The following is a 21158-nucleotide window of genomic DNA, read 5'->3' as shown; positions in this document are numbered from 1 at the left end:
TGTGGTTCAGCCATTCATTTTCCCCACAGGATGAACTGGAATAACTTCAGTAGTGCCCCCTGACTTCTCATATACCACCATCATCATCATCAGGCACAGACAGAGGTGCTCTCTGGCCGAGTCTGGAGCAGAAGAGTCGATGTCAGACAGTGAGAAAGGTGTTATTACTGGTCGGTCAACACACAGAAATGACAAAACATGACATGACAGTCTTCCTCATACACTTTTCCATGATAAAAGTGGAGGTCACTACTGACTACACAGAGCAATGATTCCATGACAAAAGGGACATGATCGCTATCGGCAAGCTACCACATGGTAAACATCTGGTGTGTCCACAGTCTATTTAACAAACTAGAGGGAACAAATTAAAGTACTACAACACCCAGCTCAAAGATGGTTTTGGAACAGCTCCACCACATTTAATTTGCCCTCTTTTTTTTTTTCACTGTTGTTTTTTGTGAAAGAAAAAAACAAAAACAAAAATAAAGACAACAAAAAGGTCAATCCTACAAAGACATTTTTTCTCAGCTCTCTTAAAACTTGCTAACTCATAAATTCCAAATAAACCGAGTCCAACAGGTGTGACACTGGAAGCGATGCATACGTGTCAGTCTTTCTCTTCTTGAGTGATAAAAGGGGACGAGGGCGTCAGGTGCGTTGGGGGGGCATGATATGTTGGAGGTCATACATAGTGAACAGACGAGGGGGGAGGTGGCCCTGTCTCCCACGCCTCGACACTGAAGTCTCTTTGTGACAGTTTCTCAGTCTCAGAGGAGGTTGGGAGGAGAAGCAGGGGAAGGAAGCGAGGATGTAAACTAGGATGCTGCCGATCCAGCACAGCTTTTCTCATTCCGGCAGCCAGCTGGCTGCCACCTGGGTCATTGGTCCTTACTGGTGTGTTTTCGAATCTTCCTCCTCCGACTGTGCTGGAGCAATCTGGCTCAGCAAATGACAGGCTGGGGAGGAGCTGCTGCAATGTCCTCTCAGCCTAAAAACTGCCTATGTGGGTGAAGAGAGCGGCTGATGGGAGCAGCACAGGGGGTGTTTCAGGTTTACAGGACAAGCTTTAACAAAGACACAAACGTTTTTGGCTGATTGTGCCATTGGTCACCTTCTGTGTTGGGTATCAGGAACACACCAAAATCATCCCCGGATCCCTGACGGACTGGCGTCTCACGGGAACGCCGAACACTGAAGGAATCTGTATGCTTTACACAAAGTGCTCGTCAGACCTGCCAACTTTTTCCAAACACAAACCCGACAAGCTCGCCTTCTCAAAATAGCAATCTGCTGGCCGTGAGAAAGCAGAGTTGGAACGTCTTTATCGAGCTCTCTTTTTTAAAAGTATTCACACAAATACTATTTGTGTGTACAACCAAGTGCAACACCAAGAACTCTTTCACAGAGAGACTGAAGAGTTGTACAATTCATCACGTTCAGACTACACGGAGATCAGGGAGGCACTGGGAGGCCGTCACAGCTTTAAACAGTCCTCCGACACCATATGTCATGTGACCTTGTTGAAGCAATGAGGCCTTGACCCAACCTCAAGCGAGAGCTGGATGAAAACACGTATGAATTCAGTTTCTAGTCTAATGCGGAGATATATCTCAGTGCTAGGAGACAAAGAGCTAGCCTAGTCAAAATATGCCCTCCGACAACTCCTTTATGAACTGTTTGCAAGAGAAGGTTAAAAGAGTCACCTGGCTTTTTGTTCACTTTGGACGGTGCTCAAACCTGGCAACCCCACTATGAGGACAGGACTTTCCAGACGCTGCGTGCAGACACAGCACCTAGCTGTTTGTCAAAGAAATGTCTCCGGCGCACTGAGCCGTAAACGTCTTTTACAGTTTGATTTTTACATATTAAATAAATAATATATAAAGTTGAACTTGGACAGCTGTGGAGCTTCTGGGAGGTGCATATTCGATACATATATGGTGGCAGTTTCTGCCTGCTTCTAGCCATCAAGCTAAGCTAAGCTAAGCAATATCATGGACAAGGGTAAGACGCGCAAGCATATTTAAAGAGGCATGAATCATTATCTAATTTCAACAATGGATCAAATGACTACACGTAACGTCATAGGTGTCAGTACTCTGCAGCTTCCTTCAGCTCTATGCAGCTTTGTAAAATCTTCCAGCTCATTGTTTTTCATTGTGAAACAAACTGACTGTTTCAGTTCACTCTCAGCGCCGTCACCATAACAACTTAAAAAAAAAACATGATGTATCAGTGCTGTGTTTACAGTTTCTTCTCCTGACCCAAAGCAGTAAAAACATCAGAACTGTTGGTTCAGGCGGCAGAATATCACCATATGTAACCGTGAGGCTAGCTATCATTGGATGTGATGTACCCTAACCTAACAAGCTAGCATGGAGCCAGCTTCCAGTCAATGCAGTGTACGCTGAAGCATTGGCCAACAGGACTGGAGACTGCAATCTCCAGCAGACACACAGATGAAGACAGTGCATATTTATCTCATTACTCAGCATGGAAGGTGACCAATGTGCCATTCGCCCAAAATGTGATATTTCGGTGGATCGATCTTCGTGGAAAGTATCAACCCCACTGCTTTTAAGTAAGAACCACACATTTGGGTAATGAGCAGTTATGTCCAAGTCACAAAAAGCATATTTTCCACAAACTCCTTAGGGTGCCAAGGCGTGTAGACACTTTCAGTTTTCTGATAAATCCGCAAACTAAAACTATCTGCATGAGTAGACTGAGCAGCGGGGAAAATATGTTGTTTTGTGATCTGAAGGAACTGTTTTGTCTTGCTTGAGTCTCTTAAGAGAAGTGCAGAGGGGCCTTGGATTAGATATGCAAAGCCAAGACGGCAGCCCAGAGATGAGTGTTGATGATGATAGTGTCCAACTGCACTACTGAAAAGCTTCAGTGTAGGTCTGCTAAGGAGGTGAGGAGAACTGTAGGAACGGACTGATGCTGGTATCTGGCAACGAGTTGATTCTTAGGGAAAGAGGGGTTTTAAGAAACACTTTGGGGGACATCATGACACCTTAAAAAAAATAGACAGGAAGGGCAGAGGAGGGATTGAGATACATGTTGAGGGAGGAGGGTGGAAACCCAGGAAAGAGATAAGATGATAACCGCAGTGCACCTCGGCTGTGCACGTACAATCCCAATGAATCCGGGGGAGGGGGGGACAGGATGGTTGTGTCCGTTGCAAGACGGACATCTGGACGGATATGAGAGCGTTCGACCGTTCATATAGTCATATGGACTGAACCGAGTAGAATGAGGGTGACAAACAAGGAGGGGAGTGCCAGCACAGCACAGGATTTGGTATATTGGTTTTGGCTGCAGTTGGTGGGTCAGTCAGGGTTGAAGGGTGGGGGCGGGCTGAGGGGCTCCACAGGGAGGGGTTGGGGTTCTCATCATGCAGGGGCGGGGAGGACGAAGAGGTCTCTGTGAGTTCTTCGTCTTAACTGCCGTAATGCATGGTGTTGCTGGGGATGACCATAGGTGAGGCCATGGAGATGGCAGCGCCACCCATGGTGAACTGGTTGGTGACAGGATAGTAAGTACCGCTGCTGCTGAGGCCTGACTGGCCGGTAGTGGCTCCTGGAAGGAAGGACAAAGCGTTACCTTTACATTCCCACTGAAGACACGTGCATGGCGAATTTCTGCGAAGCAGCACAAATTGATTTCTTTGTGTTTCTGTACTGTGGTATTTTTAGAAACAGACAAGTGGACGTACCCTGGACAATTCCTGTGCTCATGATGGAGCCCATCCTAGAGTGGGTGTGGTTTACAATTCCTGTGTTCACTGTGGACAATCAGAGAACAAAGCACAGTTAATGATTTGTGCAGCAGCACAACAGACATTAGCCTGTTTCCTCCAAAACACAAGCCGATCCGGGGACACACTGCCAACATCGACCTGTGCGAGATAGCCACCTTGCCAACCTGCTGCGGGTCACACGTGTGGTGTCCACACAGACAGCGTTGCTGCAGTGCTGCTATTGCCAGACCTATCTTTCGATCCAGTTCCACTGAATGCACTGAGTGCTGAAGTGTTGCCTAAGTGTAGGAGTGCCAACATTTGAAGTGTAAGCTCAGGGATGTAACGATATATCGAGTCTCGTGATATTGGGATAGAAATATGGCTCTGTGCCGTTGTGGGACTGTGACACTATCTACTGTGATGTTAAATGTTCATTTATCTCTCATTGTCAAAAATTGTATTGTTTTTGAACAGCAGAGGGCGCAATCACAGTCATCATCAAGAGGACAGACTCCTTTACATGCAAGCCAAGCGCTGCTAAAAATAAACCCAACGAGAAAATTACGGATGAACGTGCTGATAACAAAAATGAGATTGAAGGTGAACGATCAGCTTTTAGAGCCGATGTGTGGCAACATTTCAGTTTTTCCATTTCAAGAACTGAAAATGGTGAAAAGGACACTGACAAATGCAGAACAAGTTGCAAATACTGCTGGACGACGGTCACCTACGCTACAGGAATCACATCAAACAGGAGAAGCCAATTTGCACATCGCCACCCAGAAAAACTCAAATCTCAACAAGGAAGCTTCAGCCAAGCCAAATGAGCCTGGAAGAAGCATTTGGAGCCTTGAAATAATAAGATGCATTGGTGAATATACAGCCAAAGACTTAAGGCTAGTAGGGGTTAGTAAACACGCTGGAGCCAAAGTATACAGTTCCATCGAGGCCACACTTCAGTCGCACAGTGATAGCAGCTCTGCACCAAGAGACAAAAGCTAAAGTGACACAGAGCCTCAAAGAAGCAGAGTGCATCTCAATGACCACAGATGGGTGGACGTGACGAGCTGCTCAGATCTAGATTTCAGTCACAGCTCATGTTATGAGCACCGAATGGGAAATGAAACATTTGTCGGACAGACTCTTTTCCAATCACACACTGGAAATTTGCTGTTTTTGAATGGGAGCTCGACATGAAGAACAACAATCATCATGGTCTTGCTGTCGTTACAGACAACAAAGGAAATATGGATGATAGAGGTCAGACTGTGCCCACATGAAGTGTTTTACACACACTTTAAACATTGCTTCACCAGCCGTCTGCTTGGTCTAGTGAGGCATGAAACAGCGTCTTTTCACTGCAGTTCAACTGCAACAGCTGATCTGACCACCAAACAGAGAGGGATCACGGAAATATCGTATCGTGGCCTTAATACTGACGTATTACCGTGCAGAGAGTTTTTGGTATAGTTACATCCCTAAGCACCGAAAGGAGTTCAAAGGTCAGTTGAAGAGAACAGCGTGAAAGTGTGGTGTGACTACAGTAATGCTGTCTTTTTTTCTCCATGTCATACAGTGCTGCAGTGCTCAGTTGAGACCACAACATGAACATTTCTCTTCAAACTTCAGTTTTATTTCATTCATGCCTGTAATTTCATGCTGCACTACAGAATTTCTCTGTCACTCTCCTATTTGTTGCCCACTACTAACTTCCTCTAGATGTTGAAAAGTCAGTGGAGTTGCGATTCGTACCCAGTGGGATGAGGTTGTTGTGAGACACTGATGAACCGCTGCCGATGACTGTACTGAGGTCATAGGCTGCAGGCATCCCTGGAAGAGAAGGACAGGAAAACACACCAATCTACATTTACTACAAAGACAAATGTCACGAATTTCATTACATTCAGCTGTCTCATTCTGGACAGCACAGGGCATGGTGACACCATGTGACTTGGGTCAACAGCAGGGTTAGAAGTGACAAGGAAGGAGTCGAGCAGTCCAGACAGAAAATTGGAGGGCAACCTCCACTGGATGTTCAGAGTGAATATAGTGTAAAGGCAAATATTCGCAGGCTGAGGTCATCTTCAGTACAGTGGTTCACATCCTGACATCAGTTTTGCTGTTCTTACTCACAACTTCTCTGTGAGGTGTGCATCGTTCAAGCCCTGTTTTGTGTGCATGCAACGGTTATAAATGAGGTCCCAGATGTGTACGGTACGCTGTTCTCCCTCGGCTCTGGGGGTGAGTTCCTGATGGTAAATTTCAGCACTGCTTGGCAGGTGATACTAAATCTAAGTTATAGGGGGATAGCATGAGCCAACTGGATCGCAAAGCAAATTAATAAATCAGGGTGAGCACTGCAATCGTTTCAATATTAAAACGATACTCTGATTCAGAATACCTGGCATGCATTTTGCTTCATTGTTACACATTTGTCGGTGTACACTGTAGACTGTTCGCACATTGTGCACATTCTCCACAACACACAAAAGGACGACGTATGTCCCAGTGACGCCATAGTGTTGTATTTTCAATGACTTATATCTAAAATGTCCTGAGCCATAAAACACAGTGGGAAAACAAAGCAGAACCTTGGAGGATTTTACAAGGCCGAGTTATGGGAAGCTCGGGGGGGGGTCAGATATTGGCCAGTATGATTTTAAACAGAGATCATAGCTTTAGCAGTGCTGTTTCTCCCTCTCTGGAGAGAAAACGCTCGTAGATACAGACTGTGGGCTGTCAGTCCCTTCCACAGTTCCAGACTCAGACTCTAAGCCCTGGTCACCACCTGTCTTCAGTTAAAGTCTCTGCCAATGGATCAAGTTTATTGATGGGTTAAAAACAGAACCAAAAGTTCTTACCTGAATATATCCTTCCCTTCTGGTGTATCAATGCTGTTGTTTACGGTTAAAAATGTAATCTAATACAACTAATGTATGAAGCCAGTCAGAAACAACAACCACACTGCTCTTCTACAATGTGAGCCCTGTGTTTTAGACTTCCATGACATAACTGAAATGTGAAGCCGGGTGCCCCTTCTAAACACATGGAGGATGTTTCGCATCTACCAGTGTTTATGTGTGTGTTCACCTGATACAGCCATCCCCTGACTCATGCTGTAGGCCGAACCCGTGTTCCACATGTTCTCAGATGGGGAGGTGTAGTGTGAGCCAGGAGGGGGGTTTGGGGTGGAGCCTGTGTACCTGCAAATACATACACACATGTTCAACATAGGAGAGACGATAATAGCCACCTCAGTGGTTACATGGCGCCGCACAGATCCAGGTGTACTGCTGGGGTCCAGACACTAACTCACCTGAAAAAAGGGTTCTTCAAGTCCAGGAGATTGCTGGACTTTGATCCTGTCTGATCCACCTGGGCAACAATACTGATGTCGTAGCTTTGTCTGTTGAGAAGGAGATCAGATTTGTATCAACTGACCAATGCATATAAAATGCACAACATATAATTACTATTGTGAGGTGGGTTTTTTTTTTTTCAAGGCCTTGAAAGAGGAGCTTGACGTTTCAGGAAATGCGCTTATTCATTTTCTCATTCAGCGTTAGACGAGGAGATTGTTACCACTCTCATGTGCGTCCATTAGATAGATAGAGGGTTACAGCCAGCAGCCATTAGCATAGCTTAGCACACAAAGACATCACTTAACATTTAGTGCTCTTTACCTTCAGTGTTAGGGATATTATTATGAATGACCAAAGACCACAAAATGAAGCCAGTGCAACGTGGACCACCGTGTTACAGAGAAGTACGCGTAGAAGCATCATACCTCTTGTTGGCAACCAGCAGCGCAGTGCCAGACAGTGTATCCCCAGCCTTGGTGAAGAGGGGAGACTGCAGCAGACAGCGCACCTGGTACCAGTGGGTGAGAGGCTCTGTGGGTGCTGTGGACAGCCATACTGTCACCCTGCAGAGAGGGTGTAGGAAGAGTGCAAATGTGAGGCCAAGAAGACCATGTTGGACTCATTAAAGGCATTTCAACGCTTCCCAAAATGAAGGTATCATGGCTGACTTACACTGATCCCATGAATGCCACGTCAAACCAGAAAGCCAGGCCGTGCACCAGGCCTGAGTGCATCATGTGGAACTTAAAGGGAATCTCTATCCTGGGACCCAAAGGACAAGGCAGACATGTTAATTACACTGGGTACGACACACATTTAATATACCTATTTACAGTACACCCACCCACCCAACACACACATACACACACACACACACACACACACCTGTAGAGATCCTCCTCTTTGGTCTCCAGGAAGTTGACTGTGTGTTTGACCGACTTGGCCATCAGGATACGGATGTCAAATGTGTCCTGTGGACAGACATCAGAGCTCATCAGACAAAACAAACAACACATCCAGTTTCACACAATTCCAATGCAATCAGAGGGGACTTCTCTGCTTTGACCCAGCAGGCTGCTATCACTACCCAGCATGCATTTGTCAGAGATGGCCTATCCCCTTAGGTTTACATGATGTCAAGGCAAAGAACGCAGAATAATTATACAGTATGATGAAACGGCGCCAGATGAATTTATTTCATTCTGATGCATATTTGCGAACACATGTTCATTTGCTTCAGGTGCTTAAAACAGTGTGTGTAGCGCATACCACAATTGGCTGACGGAAATACTCGTCCACTGCTGCCCCCCGCAGGGCAGAGAGGTCTACACCGTGGAAGGAGGGCTGGTACCTGAGGGCCACAGAGGAAAATCACAATTAGACTATTCAACACGATTGAAGTGTTGACAATGACAACTACAACCGTATTTTTGTCACAATCTCTGAATAATGTTTTTGGATGCAAACAACAAAACATTTTTAGCCAATCAAAGAAATTTCCTTATTTTAGATGGAGTCTCCACGCTGGTAGGCCGCTGTGCTTGGGTTATATTTATCCGTTGTTTGTGCCACATATGGTCAAAGTGACGTTACACATTGGTACCCATATACGTGCTTCAGTCAATCAACTAGCTCATGTTAAAATGTAGTGTATGTTTGTGACTTGTCTATTGAAAGACAGGTTTGTCAGACTCAGCAGATTTGCTTGAGGGTAGCTTTCCCCCTTCAGCAAAAACACCTCACAACTCATTTTCACGATCACACTGTGTTCCTGCTGAGTTTGGACAATAACAACGGAGGCTGCCAAGGATGGTGTTATAAGAAGTGCACCAGAAAAATTTAAGTCCTGACTTATAGAGCTCACTGCATCATGACAGCTTTCGGACTGCTCATTTGTGCCCTTTCTTGTCAATTTGCTATGTATACAAACTCTTTCCAAACCAAACCTATGTTCCCACCTTGTCAAATAAATGAACTTACTAGCCACTTTGCCGTTAATATGCCCAAAATTTGTGTCAAAATGCAATCTAATAGTGGTGTTGGTGCACTGGGCTAAATGCTAATGCATCTTAGTTTAGTACCCTGATGGGTAATGTCAGTGGGTAATGGCAAATGGGAATGTCATTCGTTTTGCACATATTTTGACCTGATGATGGTGCTAGATGGAAAATTAAGGGCTCAAAAAAGTATTAAAATTTCTCCTGGGGGAATCCAATCGGTCAAGAAGTTTCACAAAATATCTTCAACCTCCTGGTGGCACAAGAGGAGGAATCAGAGGATCAGCCATTAGTCATTATGATACATCATCTGGGGAGCACAGCTGTTGTGATATTTCAATCTGGACCAACACTGCCATCCCCAGAGCCATGCTGCTAGCATGACTGAAGCTGAAGATGACGTAGCTGTAGTATAGCTGTAGCTGTAGTATAGCTGCTCCCTCTGCTGCCTTTTCAACCATGTGCTGTATATCCAAAACATCCCAGTTTGTTAACGCAAGAAAGAACCTCAAAGGGTTCATAAAGGATAGATTAAGTGGGTATCATCCAACGTTGCAGTTTTTTTTAGTAGAAAACTTCCTCTTGTCTGGTTCTATGCAGAGCTGCAGTGCAGGAATAGTAACACAAAGACTGTAATTCTGGAGGAAACGCACTTGATTTGACTTAAGACTGCTGAAGCCTCATATTACCTCCAGCTGAAGTCTGTATTGTTTCTTGCTCAGGCTGGGGACTGTCAAAACAGGAGGAATGACTACAGCAAAAACCTGTTTGAGCATTCATATGGACACCTCCGTCTGGTTTTAAAAGGGCATTTACATGATTCCTTTGATGTAGACTATGGAGCTTGTCTTTGGCGGCCCCTCTGTTCCCATCCCCCCTCCCAGCCTCGTTCCCTCCTCACCAGAAGTTGGCCTTGGTGAACTGCTCCATGTAGAGCTGCTCATCTGTGAAGGGGGCCAGGTGGACGTCACCAATAGTTGGGAACATTTTACCTGAAACATACAAACAGAGGCGGCCAGTCAAAAACAGGCGGGTGCGCTGCTGGCAATCTGCAACACAGAGTGACCATGACCAACACAGATGGCCGCGTATGTATTCGTGTATACTCACTGTGGCCTCATCGTGTTAACCAAGTGATATCTGAGACTAACTGTAGCAGCTGTCAGAGGTGCAGTGCTTGCCAAAGGTTGTTTGTGCTGCTGCTTTGCTAAGGCACTCTTTCACCATGCATTCTACAATTTAACATGTTTTTCTTCTGCGCCCCAAACCTCCTCACCGTTGGGTTTGAGGAACTTCTTGGCATGCAGGTAGCTCTCCAGCATCCGCTCATTGAACAGCATGTAGCCCATGGGCTCCGAGATAATGATGTCCACCTGCTCAGGCAGCGTCACCTCCTCCACCTTCCCTGGGATAACAACCACACGCTCCCCGAGACGGTTGCTGTTCACCAGCACCTGCCAGGAAAGCACACCATTACTAAGGCTGGAAATACGGCTTTGGATTGGTCAGAGTAGAGTGACACGGAGTTTCATTCAAGACATTATCTGCCGGGGAACTAATATTAGCATCAATCTGAGTGTGTGTTTACCTCAGCGTGCTGTGCCATGGTGCTGGCCTCCACAGCGTAGACCTTCCTGGCTCCAGCCTGGGCTGCAAAGAACGAGAGGATCCCTGAGCCACAGCCGACATCGAGGACCACCTAATGAAGAGAGAACAAGAGACATGCCGTCAGCCCTCAAAGTGATCCTGGTATTATGAGTGTTGGAAGGAAAACTGTTATTGATTTTTCATTCTAACATAACCCAGTCTGCCTGTTTATCTTACATACTCAGTATTTCATATTTTCAAACAGTATCTTTTCATTTTTTAAAAGACTTTTTAAAGGAGGGGGAAGATTAACTGATGTGTTTGGTGAATGTAACTGAATCTTGGGTAATGTAGACTGTGGTTGCTGGAGTGGAAAAATCAAATAAACAGCAGGACAGAGGCGCAAATGTTAACCTAAACTTCCACTGAATTCCCATAGAGTGGAGGAGATGAAAACAAAACATCATCAGCTACAGATTGGGGTCAGAGTCTAAACCTGAGTCTAGTTCAATACTAAATTTAAAATCTGTACAGTAGACTGAGGTTACCTTATCCTTGAAGTCGGTGTGGTTCTGGAGAATAGCCCGTTGGTAAGTTCCTGTCCGAACATAGTCCTGCATCATGTTCTGTTGCTGGGAGAGGTAGCCATAAAACTGCAGAAACAAGAGCAGAAACATTCAGACGATATACATACAAATATATCTGTCTGTTTCAATAAAAAAACAAAACTAAATCGAAACTAAGAATCCCTTCTATGAGGAAAAGCACATGCCCACTGGTATGCACAGACAGGAAATGAGACCAACATCGCATATACCTATAACTCAAACACACAGGATATGTCATTTACAGAGCAGATCTGCATGCTGTGCCACAATCTAATTTCAGTTGGAGCTTATTTGGACATTTTTAATGATTCGTGGAACTGAATTCAAAAGGTTCACTGTTTTAATGAATATTCCCATTGAAGGTTGTGAAACTATAAATAGTCAGCCAAGAACAAAAACAGCATGGTGGTTATCACTAAGGGACAACTGTTCTGTGTTTGAAACAGCAGACTGGATTCAAACCTGTTACTGGGAAAAAATTGACAAAACATAAAACAATCTCATGTGTGAGTAAGTCTGCTGTACACTTCCATTGTTTCACCAACCCTTCTGAGAGCCCCAGAGAGAGCTGGTGTGTGTGTGTGTGTGTGTGTGTTTGTGTGTGTGTGTGTGTGTGTGTGTGTGTGTGTGTGTAAGCACACTCCTCTCACCTGGAAGTACTGTACAGCAGAGGACTCCTCTGTTCTTTCACTGAAGGCTGAGCGCTCACTGCTGTGCCCACGACTGTTCTTCAGGACGTTATAAAAGGACTGAAAGTCTGAAGCAGAACATAAACACACAAACAGCAACAATTACAGGTCATACTTAACACTGGCCCCTACATTCAACAAAAGACATCAATATATACAGACAGTGCAGGCATAAAGTATTATTAATGAATACAATGCTCCTTTACCTCTGGAGCTAATGCGGACTTGCTACTGTAGGTAGGAAGCTACTTAGCAGAACAAGCTAACATTTGCAGCTTATGTTAGAACAGATAAGCACGTATTTTAATCTGTTCTTTACACACGTTTACTCCTTGAGCTCACAGTTATCCAGTTATCCAGACTCTTCATATATGGAGTGTGTGTGTGTGTGTGTGTGTGTGTGTGTTGCCACAGCCTCATGTACACCACTTACACAACATATGGAGAAATCTAAAGCTTGACTGGCCTGGCAGGTCTAGTTACAAATTCTAAGTTATGACTGGACAATTATTGTTCAGGGGAGGGCTTAAGCAAACGGTCAATTGACTTGAAATGATTCCTTCACTGGTAGTTCGTTTGGCAGCATTTTTCTCGACTGACATTCTAAAAGCAGAACCAACTCTGGCTTGTACATGGGATGTGTGTGTCGCTTGAGGAAACCATGTAACAGCCTTATTGTGCTGGGGTGTTTGTGTGTACCTGCAGGTGAGGAGAACTGCAGCAGGACGCTGTTGCAGCCCAGTGTAATGATGAATGACTGCTTTCCCACGCGGCTGCACTCTGTCTCCCTGGAAACCGAACACTTGAACACACTCGCCTCCTCTCCTGAAAAGAAAGGGAGAGGATGCAAAGAGTTAGGAACAGCATGAGACATTTTTGGGAAGAAAAAATGGATAGATAGATGCTGAACCAAAATGCTGCTTAAACGTGACTTTTTATTGGATAAATGTGATGAGAGGCAACATTTCACTGACTTGTAAATAAAACACCAAAGACGAGCCATAAGTAGCCAAGTTTGAATAAAACCGCACAAACAACAAGCATAACTAATTAAAAAACATGCATTTTCATCTAAAGAGATGGGCTTCTTGCTACAGCTCACAAGTTTTGGCCTGACATTTTAATTTTCCAATTTCTGATTCAACACACCGGAATAAGAATCACAATACAACTACTGGACTGTCAGATATTTATTTTCATCAAACTTCAACTGAAAGATTGATGTCACTGATGTCCTCAGTCAGACTGATGAACAAATGAAACTGGAGATTAAGATAAATGATCTGCAGCCTTTCATTCTAAAACGTTAACAGCATGAATTAATGAATCCATTTGAAAACATCTTACAGGCTCCTGCCTGTACGTGAAGATCAAAATGAGGGGGAGTGTGTTCTTAACGTTCCAGTATATCTCCTGCAGTGGGGAGCAGGCTCTCTGCTGCGCCGACAGCTTCAGGGAAAGCCATCGTACAAAACAAGAGCGAGTGCAGGGTTTTTGAGGTGAAACAGGCTGAGCATCGAGGTGTTTTAGTCACCCCAGTTGGTTTAGGTTGTTTCATGCTTTTTGTTTGTTACTGCTGATCGCTGGTCTGTTCCACTAGCGCTCATCTCTGACGGCATAGAAAGTTCAAAATATACTTCAGTTTTGTCTCACAAAGGTGATTAATTAGCCATTAAATCAAAGAATGATGAATTAAGAGATAACTCTGATGTCTGCATGCTTCATATTGTCCTGGTGCTGCACTGCCTTCACAGCTGAGTTCCACCTTCTTCGCTCTCTCAACATCATGTTACTAACTAACATTTAGAAATGTTTTGATTTTTAACAAGGCTCAACAATTTCCTGATACAACTGATCTCTTTAGTTTTTAGTAAATGGTACTAAATTAGGAGGAAATAGTGCATTTGTTGGGGACTATTTTCAGCTGTGGATTAATCCACATTTGGTGCTCTAATGAGTATTTCTGGCAGCAGGCTGTGTATGTGGGATTGAGTCCAGATAAACTACAGTGTGTGTGTTCATGGTAATGAGGGAACATGTCACCCAGTGCAACAGTGTGGCTTTACTGATGTGTTTTTAATGGTTTTTGGACACCAACAAGGCTCCATGGCACAGAGGAAGAAGATATAATGAGGCATTTAACATTAACACTTCTTTACATAACATTCATTTCACCAAACCTGTCTTGAAAGCCTGGGATTCTGTGATCTGCTTTACAGAGGTAGCCTAAATAACGAGTCACTGACGTGACAAAACAGTTCGTAAAGCAACGTGTTGACTCATTTCCTGCAGAGGACTTTCTTTCCTCCCTGGAAACTGTCAGTTACCTGTCTGGCAGGTAAATAACACTGTTATGTAAATCAGCGGTTGATAATAACGCACACACCTCCCTCGCAGTGACACAGTGATAAAGCTGAATGTTTGAGGGTTTAGTGAGATGGCATACTGCACGCTTTGGAAGTTGGTTCCTACTATTTAACAAGAAAGCCAATGCTTCACCAGGCTGGAAAAAACTCCTGGTCGTGCAACAGGCCGAGTAACTCACAAAGCAGCCTGGACTAATCCAGCATCTATTAAGGGATTAAGAGCAGCACTTCAGATTTAGAGAGATGCATCTTCTGGGAAAGGAGCCAGCCACCTCAGTTCTCCTACCAACCACTTGTACTGCTGACCAAGTGACACTTGGTGACAATGTGAGAAACACTACAACCCAAACAATGACAATAAAGGACCACCAATTTTTGGGTAGATGCTGGTGTTCATGTTGCATGAGGCAGAAACTAAATCTCAAAACAAGATAGTCAACATAACATAAACTTACATGAATAGAAAGAAACTCAGAAGATAATAATAAGCCAGCAAAGTATCAAAAGATGAAGGCAAAAACAGTGGCATAGAAGGCTCAAGATAAAAGGATACAGAACGGAAAAAAAAATCAACTATGTATATGTACATTATGTACAGATTCTAAAAATACTGTTGCCAGTATTGGTGTAAGTCAGTAGGCTACAGCCAAAACACGACACAATAAACAGCTACTCCAGTTATTATGTACAGCAGCCCATGAAGTTGGGGTATCACAACAGACGGGCGAAAATAGGATGGTTCAAATCAAACTAGTGTGTCAAGATGAAACAAATGCTGGATCCTACATATCCTATAATGAAACCATTAAATATTTTCCTTAGAGCCTCCCTGCCTGTAAAATGCCCACATCTTCTTACTCCAGCCATCCTTTGTGTAACACAGGCTTTCTGTCATAAGCCTGCAGTACTCAATCCCAGACAACTCAGATGACATCATCCGGGTTATTTTCTCAGGGCCACACAATATATTACCCAACAGCTTTCACAGGCTGAGTAGAACAGTGACAAGACTGACCTATATGTGGAAAATCAGCAGACTTCCCCTCTGATGACTATACAGGATATTTTCTCTTAGGCTGGGTACTGAACTTCAATACCTTCATGGCACAGACCAAATTGCTTCAATCCTATCAAGTATCAAAAAATGCAACATCATTCTGTACCAAAATGCAAAATGCAACATTCATTCTGTACCAAACTTGGATACCAATGAGTAAATCTCATCAGCGTCACTGAGCCAACAGGTATGCGGCATTCTTGTACCAAGATTGGCTGTCTAATGTTACATATCTAAGAGGCATGCAGGAAAAACACTAAGTTACGTCCAGAAATGCGGCTCACTGTTTTTGTTTTAGTGCCAGTTGCTTATCTGCACAGGTTACTACGTGAACTTTGTGCTACTTGTTAACTAGCCAGTGCAGCTTAAGTCTGATTTATACCCTAAATCAACAGAGCATATGCCAAAGCCAAAGCAAGTGGCCTACACCGATGTAAGCATTCATACTTGTGCGCTGGTGTCTCTGCATTGCTTTGCAGTTACACCACCAAAATGCTAATTGGTGGTGGGTATGTGTCCTCTGCTCACCACTGCAGGGATGGATAACCAGGACTCGAGGCGGAGAGCATTTCTGATAGTAAACACAGTGTTGCTTACAGACCAGCAGGTAAAAGGAGAGAAATTCACCTTACAGTGACACAGCAGATGGTTTTCAGACATGGGCTAGCAACTTGGATTTTATAAATCTAGTATCGAAAAATGTATAGTTAATATAGTAATGAAGTCAAATCAGTACCAGTTATCAACATTTTTTGAATGACATGCAGTCCTATTTTCTCTTCAGGTGGATCCAGTTCTGATCAAAACACCACCGGTGAATAAAAAGAGGAAAAGTTGTGCAGCTTTCACACACACTGCTGACATTTCTCTCTTCCTCCTCTCACTTCTGCAATTCAGTGAGAGACAGAAGCCGTCTGTCCTGACAATATTTTGAACCGTGACTCAATGAGTTGGTGCAGCTGTTTGTGTTTGAACAGGATCGGCTTCGCTTATTTTTCACTAAGCTGTTTTGTCATTACTGCTTCTCTTGTCGTCTCAACCAAACTGTGACTGGCACAGCTCATCAGTCACACAGACAGACAGACAGATGCTGTGATTGGTTCTGCGGCTCTACATCATCAATATACATGTGCATGATTGGACAGGATGCAACAAGAGTGACTGCGTGCTAGCCTGCTGCTGAAAGCTTAACAATGGTCTGAACAGACAGCTGTAGGTTTGTGCTTTAATGGAAGAAATAATGACCTGAACATGGCAGAGTGCTGGAGGCAGGAGCTGCTGTGACGATGGATAAAGAATTTATTTTAACAACCTGACAAAACAAATAAGATTGATGTTATTTATGAGTCATATATGACATGAATGTTAAATGCAAAATGATACAGACCTCTGGTCAAAAAGCTATGTTGCTGTGTCGACAGACAAGTGATAAATAATAGGTTTAAAATAAACAACGGTCATCTTGAATTGAATTGAGGGATGAGATGAATAATCATTTCTTCAAGCTCTATTTAGTGACAAATCTTTCCATCACTTGCTCTGACAGTCAGTATTCGTGACTGCTGTGAATCTGGAAAGCTTCTTATGTTACTATAACAACTGGCAACTATGAGCTGTCATGTCTCTGAGCTTCGCTGTGGCGTAAGTTTACAAGAGGTTTTAGTGTGGTGACTTCACTGTTTACTTCTTCCAGCTCCAAATGTTTCTAAAAGTCAAACGCAGGTCAAACAAATGTCACCTTGTCTTTTATGTGGTGAAACATTACTAATGTACAATAGAGAATGAAAGTGAATAAATCTCACTGCACCCTTGGGCCAACCTCAGGGCACCCCAGCGTACCATGGCACCCACTCTGAGACACCCTGGATTTGAGCCCACAGTGACTCTCAGTACATGCAGGGCAGCCCTAAATAGACTGTGAAATGACAGCGACATGATAAATTATTTAGAGTCGTGTAGGAATTTCATGTTATATAAGCAGAACCAGTGATTGTCTATACTGTTAACTTCATTCAGTGCGCAGAAGTCTGACTTGGTAGCTTTTGTTTGCACATAGCACACTTCCAGGATTGATTAATTAAACTTGGTTAAACTATTCAAAATGGCCTGCACTGATTAACATCATGTTCTGTCAACATTTGGACTCCCCTGCACCTCCCTCAAGATGTGACTTCACCATGGCATAAAAAGTAGCCATCAAAACAAAAGGCGACTCCAGCGCTATTTGGCCGTCAGCCTGAGCTCACAAAACCATCTGCCTGACAAACTCACCCGACGTTTGAAAGAGACTGACCAAAGCTGGATTTGTGGTAAATCACTGATCACCAGATATCTGTCTGTTTTTATGTCCGATGATCAAGAGCGAGTCTTCAGCCCTGACTTGGAATGTCAGTTTCAGTTAATTTCACCTTTGATAGGCCAACAACCGGTAAGGAAGCAGTTAATTTTGAGCCGACGAGCACACTGAACAGCATCTCCCTGTCAGGGTTTCCGTTAGAAATAATTGGTACCGGTCGGTCCACATGTCCTGGATAAATGGGAGAAATTCCACTCAAATGTGATTCATGTTCATGAACCCTATTTTCCCATGTTTTTGTGTCCAAGTGACTGACAGAGAAAACATTTTTTGAAATCGGTTAAGTATTGAGCGAGAGCGCCGCAGCCAGCAGTCGTCAAACAGGCATCTGTCCCCTAAATGGGTTTGTTTTTGCCAATGTTATTCTAAGGATCTGACAACATTATGGAAAGGATGCCTACAGAGACAGACCGTTTTGTTAAAGAGTATCCTTTTTATTTCACCAAAAACAGCCACTATATTGCTCTCACCAAAGCCAGACATCTCTGAGAGGGCAGACATGAGCAAAGCAGCGGCGGTGAACAGCCCGTACAGCCAGAGTATTTTCACATCTAGCTAGGCGGTTATGACGAGAGACACTTAGATATGCTGGACTTTAATGGATTCTCCTGGTAAAAATTGTCGGGTAACTGAACCAGGGAGCTGTCCAGCAGGCGGAGGTCAGAGTTAGCTCGTCTGCCCTCACACAGTGAATGGCAGCATAATGGTCTCAATCACTGAGCACACCAACTAGGTGACAGCCTCAGCTCGCTGTGAATCACACTATGTGCGTGTATTAACCTACAGACCAATACACAGAACCCGTCAAAAATATTAACGGTGGTTAACCGATTAACACTTGACTGTCGACATCTCTGGCTCTGACCAACGCAATTTATCAGACTTCACAAAGCTCCTGGAACCACAAAGGCTTCAGCTTTCTTCACACGTGGATGATTCCTTTCAAGCCCTGTAAACACACTTTGATGTGTAAAACACCAAGTTGTTTACTATACTTAGTGACTTTGTATACTACATGTTTTGTAATAACAATCCTATAATTGATTTTGAATGTTGTTCATTTACACTGTTTATCCATCAATATATTTAACTCAATGGAAAGCAGACATCTTCACCTTCATATTAACATCGTTTTCAATGGCATTCAGAAGACATGTCCAAACCCTTCACATAGCCTCTTTGTCATGTATATGTACTTGTTAGTGGTTACTTTCGACTACATTTGCATGCTCATCCTCTACATTGTTTTACCTGTCTGAATCATATTACTTTTACTTAATTTGGGACCTAAATTCCCAAAAGGACACATTAAACTTAATCTTGTTGCAAGATGTGTGGATGCAGAGCTGCTCAAAGGTCTACAATAGATTTCTGGGTGCTTTTCTTTCACTAGAGCATCACAGTAAAGGGAGGCCTGAGCGTCTGTTTCTTTTCAGCGGGACATCCCATTGAATGAGAAAAGCAGTGGAGGAGAGAGCGGCTCCGACGCTGAGGGAAGGAGGCGGCGGGGACCCGGCTATTGTTCCAATGAGAACAAAGATGACTGCATAAGTAATGAGGGCCCGGTCTCGCTTCGCCACCCAAAACGCCAAGACCGATTTCCCCCAAAAGTAAAAGCTTCAAAAGTTTACGTGGTTACCGCCGTGTTGGTGAACGGGCCGGTGGCTACACGCGGTGCTATGGCGGCAGCGGCAGCCGCCTGGACCGCGAAGCACAGCGGCGGGTCAGAACCGATGCCCTCTGCTCTCGGCTCCGAAACAATCCACACAAGCTAATTCACAAGCTAAACGGACAAATCACACTACCTGGTTCTCCAGGGGACATAAAGGGTCTTTAAAAAACCCATTGAGCATATTTACGTGACAAAATGGTGAAACATCAAGGGCAAAATATGTTGGAGGGTCAGCTGCACGTTAGCGCATCCCCGCTGGAACCTGGCTAGTGGCATTGTTTAACTAGCATTAAACTAACGTTACACACTTAGCTGCCCGCTTATTGATGGCACTAACTAAGCTACGCTGCATGTGTTGCGCTGTATTTTTGTCCAGGTCTCCAGAGCCGTGAACTTGTTTGGAAGCTGAAAGCCTGAGGTTATCAAGCCTTAAGACCCCACAGGACGACGAAAAATTTGGACTTTTAAGGGCTCCCTCGTGATAAGCAGGGGGAGGCGACGTGGTCTCTCAAGACGCGTTAGCTTCGTGGTGGCTAATGCTACATATTGCCAGATTAGCTGTATAAGCATTAGCACTGCATAGCATTAGCATTGGCAGTTAAGACAGGCCGAACATCGGAGGAGCAGCTCCGCAAAAGGTCAACTCACCATTGGAGAGATTGATGAGGGCAGCATCTTGTGTGCTTTTGACTTCTAACCGCAGGGGCTGCTGCTCTGAGTGTCGCTGTATGTCTCCATTCGCGTCTCCGATGGAGAGGAGCCGCACGCCGGGGAACACCGAGACCGCCATCTTCGATCTGGAAGTAGAGACAGGTCGGTGGCGCTCACATCCAACTACGCACTGCTCTCTGCTGGAGGCAGACTGGGCATCCACATGATAAGACGGCCCAACGGTGCCACCTGGCGGATTAAAGCGGGCATTGCGTAAACACAAGATGGCATACGTCATGACTTCATATAGTCCTGCAGCTCTTAAAGATTTCATTTTACAGAAAACCTTTGACAAATAAACGATTGTTACATTAGTGCAATACAAAATTCAGAAAACATAAAAAATAAGAATAAATTCTGTTAGTGTAATGGATCCATCATATTTACATATACTATAGAATCACTGCCCCAAGCAAACATCAGAACCGCAATAAATTTACTGTGGTAATTTAAACAACAGTAAGTAAGAAAAGCTATGTCTTGGCAGTTTTTATAACATGACATTATAAACTATCCATCATAAAACATATGCTGAATTCTTTACATTGTATTATGTGCATTCATGACAGCAATGCAGGTTTTCTGTTAAGAGAATATGTTAGTCTTTCACTTGTATCTGCTCCTAACTATCCACTTTTCAGCATGTGATTGTAAGACAACACAGCCTACAGTAACTGTATATTTATTTATGCTCCATGCCACTCAAAGAACATGGACATCCTGAAGATTTTGGTACTTGGCAAGGTCAGCTTACCAGTTATAAGTGCAGCATTATGTTTCAAACACGAAGCTCAAAGTATGCTGCTATGTTTCTGTGACATCAGATAATGAAAAGTGAGTGATTGAAAGTCCTGCAATTCCAACAAAAATCATGATTTATGTTATCTGATGTTACCAGAAAGTGAGAAACACATTATTTATGTCCAATTCCTCTGCACTTTATTGTGCAATAGTTTTTCATCCATGAAGTTCAGTATAGTTAAAAACTATAGGATGCACAAT

At 43.9% G+C, this 21158-nt stretch overlaps 1 protein-coding gene across 1 annotated transcript; it reads right to left on the bottom strand.

The window, feature by feature from the left end:
- Nucleotides 1-145: 145 nt before the first annotated feature.
- Nucleotides 146-20284, bottom strand: carm1 (coactivator-associated arginine methyltransferase 1). The gene is made up of 16 exons (XM_076752355.1): nucleotides 20094-20284; nucleotides 12694-12819; nucleotides 11956-12062; nucleotides 11246-11350; nucleotides 10699-10809; nucleotides 10387-10564; nucleotides 10012-10102; nucleotides 8383-8464; nucleotides 7999-8084; nucleotides 7786-7875; nucleotides 7539-7676; nucleotides 7068-7157; nucleotides 6842-6954; nucleotides 5504-5581; nucleotides 3725-3793; nucleotides 146-3588 (listed from the first exon to the last, which is right to left on the bottom strand). The coding sequence occupies exons 1-16, from the start codon at nucleotides 20233-20235 to the stop codon at nucleotides 3449-3451; spliced, it is 1746 nt and encodes a 581-aa protein (XP_076608470.1). The 5' UTR covers nucleotides 20236-20284; the 3' UTR covers nucleotides 146-3448.
- Between the last annotated feature and the right edge of the window lie 874 nt (nucleotides 20285-21158).

The sequence above is a fragment of the Chaetodon auriga genome, chromosome 16, assembly GCF_051107435.1.
Source record: "Chaetodon auriga isolate fChaAug3 chromosome 16, fChaAug3.hap1, whole genome shotgun sequence".
NCBI lineage: Eukaryota > Metazoa > Chordata > Actinopteri > Chaetodontiformes > Chaetodontidae > Chaetodon > Chaetodon auriga.
This window is presented reverse-complemented; position numbering and strand designations above follow the sequence as displayed.

Excerpts from the sequence above, each read along its gene's own strand:
- carm1 (XM_076752355.1), bottom strand. The coding sequence starts at position 20,235 with ATGGCGGTCTCGGTGTTCCCCGGCGTGCGGCTCCTCTCCATCGGAGAC. Across the intron at positions 10,810-11,245 it reads ACACCGACTTCAAGGATAAG|GTGGTCCTCGATGTCGGCTG; the intron begins GTAACCTCAGTC and ends TCTCTTCATTAG. Across the intron at positions 7,677-7,785 it reads GTGGCATTCATGGGATCAGT|GGTGACAGTATGGCTGTCCA; the intron begins GTAAGTCAGCCA and ends CCCTCTCTGCAG.